The 8051-nt window shown below is 34.5% G+C and overlaps 1 protein-coding gene across 1 annotated transcript; it reads right to left on the reverse strand.

The window, feature by feature from the left end:
• Positions 1–747: 747 nt before the first annotated feature.
• LOC116759137 (akirin-1-like) lies at positions 748–2895 on the reverse strand. Its single transcript, XM_032642571.1, is given in 3 exon segments — positions 748–1026; positions 1028–1509; positions 2868–2895. Coding segments are annotated over 3 exon segments (660 nt in total). The 3' UTR covers positions 748–876.
• Positions 2896–8051: the final 5156 nt, after the last annotated feature.

Here is an 8051-nt window from a genome sequence, read left to right on the forward strand (position 1 = left end):
TGGCCCAGCCCCATGCTCGCCTTTGTCGTGCTCCCAAGCAAAGCCTGATGCCCCTGCTCCAGAGGAGACTCTTTTCCTTCGTAGAGGTTCAGTGTCCAGGGAGCTCCTTGTGTGAATGAGGTGAGCACAGACTCCACGTGGGTATTTTAAGGCTTGGAGTCAAAGTAATGTTCTAATACAGCTAGGCAGAGTCATGTGTCAAATGGCCTGTCTCAGGTTTGTTCTAATTCCTCACCACGCATTTGTAGACTTAGGACCACAGACGTTTGCTATGTCGTCATAATCACATCTAATGTCCCTCCTAATTTATGACTCATATTCTGTGCCTGGAAACAGTCCGTGTATTTAACAATAATACCTACACATAAAACAATACACTGTTACAACTTACATGGTCACAAAACATTAATGATCTTCTGTAGACCAAGGAAATGTTTTTAACCATAATTGTCGTGCATCAAATTCACAGCCAGAATCCCCAAAATCAAAAAAATGTGCACAATACAAATAATAACAAAATACACATACACACACATACACTCTCACACACACTTCTTACAGAACTGTACTTGGGGAAACTCCATTTGTTGAGTGCCACTGAGGGCATATTTTGCTAAACTGCTGCTCCAGGTATTTTTTGGAAAGTCTATCACAGTAGGGCACAGCTGTTTTTTGGATGAGCAGAAAAGAAAGATATGCTTGTGGCAACTGGAAAGTTTTAAGGTCTTTAAAGTTGTATAAAATGGACCTGCAGAAACATTTAAGTGTTCTCAGGATGCAAAGTTGGAGCTGAAATGTGATATCAAACTAGTTGCAAAAAGTGTACAGCAGCCACCTCTTGAGGTCAAACCTGGTACCCAGATATGCAAGAAAGATTCAGGACACGTAGCTTGTTGGCCTTGTCCCATATCGTCGCATAATCTGATCATGTGTGAATTTCACAAAAGAGTCATATTGTTCTGCTGGTTTGGTATTGAGGATTTGCTCATACTCATCCCGAATTTTATCTTCATCGTCTTTTAAGATGACGCTCACATATTATTCCAACTTGTCGGAGGGTAAAGGTGGGCTGGTCCTTCTTCATCCAAGAGGAACCTGGAGAACTAGGTGCTGTGAGCGCTGAGTGAGGCTGACTTTGCGAAGTACAAGCGTCACTCTGATTAAGAACAACTTCTAAACGTCTCCACCGCTGATAACGACTATATTGTTTTATGTTCTGAAAAATTTGCCCCGCGGTTGGAAGGCGCCGCTCGCTGGCGGGAGGGGCGGGCTGCTGCAGAGTCGGCGGTGGAGTCTGCGCCTGAAGCAGCGGCGGCAGCTCGGCGTCCGGGGGCGAGGCCCGGAGTGCGGCCGGCACAGGGGCGCAGCGCCGCCGCTTCGGAGAGCCGGGGCTCAGCAGCGCCGCCTCGAACTCCATGGGCCGCTTCCACGTCGCCCCGCACGCCGTGCCGCCGAAGGGCCAGGCACCGGGAGTCGACGCGGCTGTAACTGCGGCCCAACCTCCCGCTCCTCAGCGGAGTTCGCAAGCCAAGTCGGCTCCAGTGGCGGCTCCAGCACTGGTAGCCAAGTATAGAATTTCTTTTTCTATCAATATGGTGGGTGACTAGATATTCTGAAAAACACTCTCATCATAAAACATTTAGGTGCAGAAAAATTAATGCAAATAGGCTATAAAATTGATAGCTGAGATTAAAAAGTTGAGAAACAACCAAAATAGTAAGGACACATAGAATCTGTGGCTGCTTTGGGACATTTACTTTTGCTAAGAACTAGACTTGATTTTTATAAACTCTTCGGTGAAATTAATACAATGTCTGGGACTCTTACAAAGTGACGAGCTGGAATCGAGACCCACATATAAAGCAAGAACTCTCAAATGGCTGTAATGCCAATGAAAGGGTGATAGAAAATCTAACCTGCCAGCAAAGGAAAATGACAAGATAACTTGTCTATTTTAGGCAGATTCAGAATGGAAAAATAAAATACTCTGAGAATTTGTAACCATAGGACTTCCTCACATGGATTGTAAATTAAATTTACTCTAATTTCAAGGTCCAGAGAATCCTAAGCTGAAAAACTGAAGTGGCCCTGAGTTTATAAAACTGGAAGACATGCGACAGAAACAAATGCAAATAATCTCCCTTTAAAAAGTCTAATATGAGCACATAATAAAGTTAACCAAATGTACAAGAAATAAAGCCCCTATGAGTAAGAGTGAACAAAATAGCATATGTATATTTCTAAGAGCTCTTGATATTGGAATTACTTAATACAAAATATAAAATAATTGTTTTAAAATTGCTTCAAGAAATAAAATATAGATTTAAAAACCATAAACATAAAAAGGAATAAGAAACCATCAAAAATTATCAGCCCAATCATAAAAGAATAACAAGAACAACAAGAATAACAAGAAAAAGCAACAAAAGATTTGGAAATGAAAGAGATTATCATCAAATTTTAGAATGCATTAATGGGCTAAATAGAAGATTGCATTAAAAAGAGAATTTGTGGAGTTCTCTTACCATTTGGCAGAGTAAACCTCTAACATTCTAATTGTTCCAAAATGATATGAAGCAACTCTGGACTAATACAAAAAACCAACCACTCTGAGGGCTCCAGAGTGAACAAAAAAAAGGCAGATTTTGGAGGGAAGTTGAGACTTGAAGAAAAGTCCTGACATAGGTTAGTCCATTTTTGTGGATTTGGCCTGAGGGTGGGCCATGTTCACAGCACAGAGAAAGACAGCTGAACTTGTAATAAAAAGCGCATTGCCTGTGCTGGAGAATGAGAAGTGTGTCCTGGAAAGGAGAGAGTATAGAAGGAGAACCCTGTGTTCTGTGTACAATCACTACCTAAGTGTCTACCTGGTCTAAAAATAGCACGTGCAGGCATCCTGGCTAGAAGGTAAAAAAAAAAAAAATTATACTTAAAATTGAGTTGCTACCTGTTTCAAGTGAGATAGAGATTGCAATAGGAGCCTAATCAAGGTAATTGCTTGCTAAAAAATAGATCAAAGCTTGTCAGAACAATATAACTATATCAAGATTCTCCACCACACAATTTTCACAATGTCCAGGATAAATTCCAAATTAATTAACATAAGAAGAACCAAGAAAATGGTTCTCAAAGGAGAAGAAAATCAACTGCGATATCCCAAATGGTGGAATTATCATAAAAGAATATAAATTAACTGTGCTTAATATGGCATGTGCTTGTGATAAATTAAAGGATAGGAAATCTCAGCTGAAAAGTAGAAATTATAAAGAAGAAACAAATGGACATTTTAGAATTTAAAAATATAATAATATTTAAAATTTTCAGAATTCCCTGGATGAACTTAACGCAAGAATAGAGCTAACAAAGAAAAGTGTCAGTGAACCTGAAGATAGATGAATAGAAATTATCTAATTTGAAAAGGAGTGAGAACAATACTTTTTTAAAAGAGTTTCTAACTTTTTCCCAGGATGTAGAAAGCTGGAAAGAGCATCATCACTCCAGATAATCTACAAAGTCATTATTTTAGAACCCATCAGAAAACTGAGGTCTTAGGCAGGCAACTACCCTGATGTATAAGAAAATACAGGTTCTTATAAGAGAAGATGTTATTTGAGTCTTGACTTACCTACAGTAGCACATGAAAGGAAGATGGGGACACCATTTTGGAGAGTGAGAAGAATGAATGTAAAAATTAATCCTAAAGCAAGCTGAAGGGAAGAAATAACAAAATAAAAATCAATGAAATTGAAGACAGAAAATAAAAGATATTTAAAAAAAACCAAAAGCTGGTTCTTAGAAAATATTAAAAATTAATAAAATTCTAGAAAGAGTAACCATGAAAAAAGAGAAGGCACGAATGATTAAATGCGAAATGAAAAAAGAATATTATTATAGATCCTACAGACGTTAAAAAGATAAGAAAATACTACAGTCAACTTTATGCTCATAAATTTAACAATTTAGATGAAATGGACAAATTCCTTAAAAGACACCAACTAACCAACCTTACTCAAGATTAAATAATGTGAATTATTCTATGTCTATTAAAGAAACCAAATTAATAAATAAAGTTTTTCAAGAAATAAATTTCCAGGACCAAATGGCTTCACTGGAAAATTCTAATTAACATTCAAAAAAGAAATATTACTGTTTCTACATTAACTTTTCCAAGAAAAGGAAGAGAGAAAACATTTTGCAATTCATTTTTATCAGGCCAAAACCCAAACCAAACAAAGACATTACAAAGAAAGATTAATAGAACAATGTCCCTCACAAACTTAGATGTAAAAAATCCTTTGCACAATATTAGCAAATCAAACCCCACAATATATAAAAGGATAATATATCATGACAAAGAGGGATATATCCTGGTAATTCAAGCCTGATATACATTTGAAAAACAAATGATGTAATTCACAATATCAGTATATTAGAGAGCAAAAAGCATATCACATTTGAAAACCAAAAATTTGTATAATTTTTTTCCAGAAATATTTCCTGGGATTTATTACTGAATCCATCTACTGATTAAGCCTTGAAATGTCTCTGTGGGAAGATTTTATTTTGGGGTTTCACTTCCTTAAAATTATTAAACTATTCTGATTTTATATTTATTTTTGTTTTAATTTTTATTGTTTCTTTCTTGGAATTTGTCAACTTTATCAACATTTAAAATTTATTGGCAAAATATGTTTATACAACCTGTATTAGTTTGCTAGGGATGCTATAACAAAGTACTGCAAACTTGGTGTCTTAGAAATTTATTGTCTCAGTTCTGGATGCTAGGAGTCTGAAATCAAGGCATTATTACGATTGGCTTCTCCTGAAGGCTGTAAGAAAAAAAATCTGTTTCATGCCTCTCTAGTAGCTTCTGGTAGCTCAGTTTTTCCTTGTAAGTGGCATTCTCTCTGTTTCTTCACATTATTTTCCCTCTGTGAATGTCTGTCTCTATGCCCAAACTTCCCCTTTATATTAGGACACCAGTCATACTCTATTAGGTCTCTCCCTAATAACCTCATCTTAACTTGACTATACCTGCAAAGAGGACTTCAGCATATGAAGTTTGGGGGACACAGTTCAATCCATAACAGTATTACTTTTTAATATCTGTAGAATTAATATCTGTAATTATCCTCAATAATTAGTGGGTTTTTTTTTTTTTTTTTGCGGTACGCGGGCCTCTCACTGTTGTGGCCTCTCCCGCCTTGGAGCACAGGCTCCGGACGCGCAGGCTCAGCGGCCATGGCTCACGGGCCCAGCCGCTCCGCGGCATGTGGGATCTTCCCAGACCGGGGCACGAACCCGTATCTCCTGCATCGGCAGGCGGACTCTCAACCACTGCGCCACCAGGGAAGCCCAATAATTAGTTTTTAATATTTGTAGAATGTACAGTTATACCTTTTTTATTCCTAAAGTGTTTTTTTATGTTTTACATTTACATTTTACATTTATATTATTTATATTGTCAGAGGTTTTTCAGTTTTATTAATCTTTTCAGAGAATCATATTTTGACTTTGTTTATACCCTTTCTTGGATATTTGTTTTCTAAGTTACTCATCTCTGCTTGTGTCTTATGTATAATTTGCTTTTCTTTCTCTATCTTCTTGGTTAGATTCTTGAGATTTTTACATTTTATTCTTCATCACTAGTTGTCTTTGAAGGTTATAAATTTGCCTCTGACCACAGCCTGAGCTTCATCCCTCAAAAATTTCACAAAAATTTTACTTGAAAAATTGTGGGGACTTCCCTGGCAGTCCAGTGGTTAAGACTTTGCCTTCCAATGCAGGGGGTGCAGGTTTGATCCCTGGTTGGGAAGCTAAGGTCCCACATGCTTCAAGGTCAAAAAACCAAAACATAAAACAGAAGCAATATTGTAACAACTTCAATAAAGACTTTAAAAATGGTCCACATTAAAAAGAAAATCTTTAAAAAAAAAAGAAAAATTGTGAAGATGGAGATAAACTAAAAGAATAATATAAGAAGTAGAGGTATCCTTTTACAAATTGTTAACTTTTTGTCTTATTTGTCCTCTCTTTCTCATCAGTAGGTAGTTCTATTATTTTCTGAACTATTTGAAAATAATTTTAAATTTTATGACAGTACTCTGAAAAAAATTAAAGCTATGTTCCTCTAATAATAAGAATATTTTCCTATTTAACTGAAACATCATCATATCCATGAAATAACTTTTAAAATTTATTTATGTAATAGTATTGTTGAATATAATATTATTTTTTTAATTCCCTAAGGGTCCAAACATATTTATTATGCTTGTTTTAATTTTTTTACTCTAAAACCCTATCTTTTTTCACACACCTGCATACATTGGAAAATGGTAAAATGTGATTTAAATTATTTCCTAATTCTTTCTTGTCATGTTTTCTTTGACCCAGTTGATTATTTAGAAGTGCATTTCTTAATATCCAAACTTATGAGGAATTAAAAGTTATCTAACTTTGCACTTGGCCAGAGAACATATTCAAGATGATTTCAGTACTTTAGTTTTTATTGATACTTGGTTTTGGTGAGGCATGTGCTCAGATGTGATCAATATTTAATGTTCACTTGAGAATTTTGTTTGGCAAGAATTTCTGTTCTGCAAAAAATTTTGTTCTGTAGTTGTTACCAGTAGTGTTCTATATTATGTTGGTTAGATGAAGTTTGTTAATAGTACTTTTCAAATCTTTTATATGTTTACTACTATTTGTCTGGTTATCCTTTCAATTATTGAGAAACATGGGTTAAAAATATCTTGTGTAATTGTGGAATTATTTATGCCATTTTTTTTTAAGTTCTATTTTGTTACTTTATATGTTTTGAGGCTTTGCTATTAGTTGCATACAAATTTATGGATATTACATATATTTGGTGAATTAAATTTTTATATTAATAAAATTTATTTTTAGGACTTTATATTAGTACACTGTTCACTGATACTAATATAGCTATTTCTGCTTTCATTTGGTTAGTTTATACATGGTATATGTTTTTCTATCTTTTTATTCTCAAATTTTAAATCCATGCATTTTATATATCTTGTGGAAACTATGTTTCATTAATTGTTAATAAAGTTTTATTAACATGTTTGCATTTTAATTAGAATATATAGAATTTTATATTTAGCAGAATAATTGGTATTTAATATCTAAATTTGCCAATGTACAATTTTATGAATTTTTCCCACCTGTGCTGTGTTCCATTTTCTCACCTTTCTTAACTTATTTCAAATTGATTATTATTCTAGTTTTCTTCTAGCAGCCAAGTAATTGTATGTGCTTTTACTATATGTACAAATTACAGTATGCATTCTTGAATTTTCATATGTGAGTTAGTACTTTTATCTCTTCCTGGGCAGCTCAAGAATTTTAAACATGTTTAATATATTTAGTCCCACTGAATTTGCAACTTACTTCTTATAGATGATTAAAGAGTTCTCAATCTTATTAATATTTTTGGAAATGCAGATTAAAACTATAATATAACTCTACATACTTACAAGTTTGACCAACATTTAAAAAGTCTTATAGAGGATATAGAGCTCTTCAAATTTTCATACATTGCTGAATTGGTGTGCAAATTTGTACAATCACTTTGTAGAAGAGTCTGCTAAACAGTGAACACAAGTGTTCATAGACGTAACGTTTGGAATACTTTAATACTGGTGACAACCCAAATGACTGTCAATATTACATTGAATAAATAGTGATATATTTGTATAATGACATCTTTTAAAGATGTGCAAAGTAATAATCTAGTGCTATGTGTAAAACAAGATAGATGAATCATTCAAACATAATGTTGAGCTAAAGAAGCAAACCACAAAACATTTATATAAAGTTCAAAAATAGGCGAAATATTTATGACATCCCTAAAAGGAAGTTTTTTTCTCTAAGTGGGATGGAATATAAACAGTTTTGTTGAGCATCTTAAAACATGGCAAGAAAGTCAACATACCTATTTTCAGAGAATTTGGGAAATATAGTTTGCAACTTCTCAACCCTGAAGTCACAAAGCAGAGTACATAAAGTTGCCTTTCAGTCAATAATCAGTC

Source organism: Phocoena sinus, chromosome 9 (genome assembly GCF_008692025.1).
Source record: "Phocoena sinus isolate mPhoSin1 chromosome 9, mPhoSin1.pri, whole genome shotgun sequence".
NCBI lineage: Eukaryota > Metazoa > Chordata > Mammalia > Artiodactyla > Phocoenidae > Phocoena > Phocoena sinus.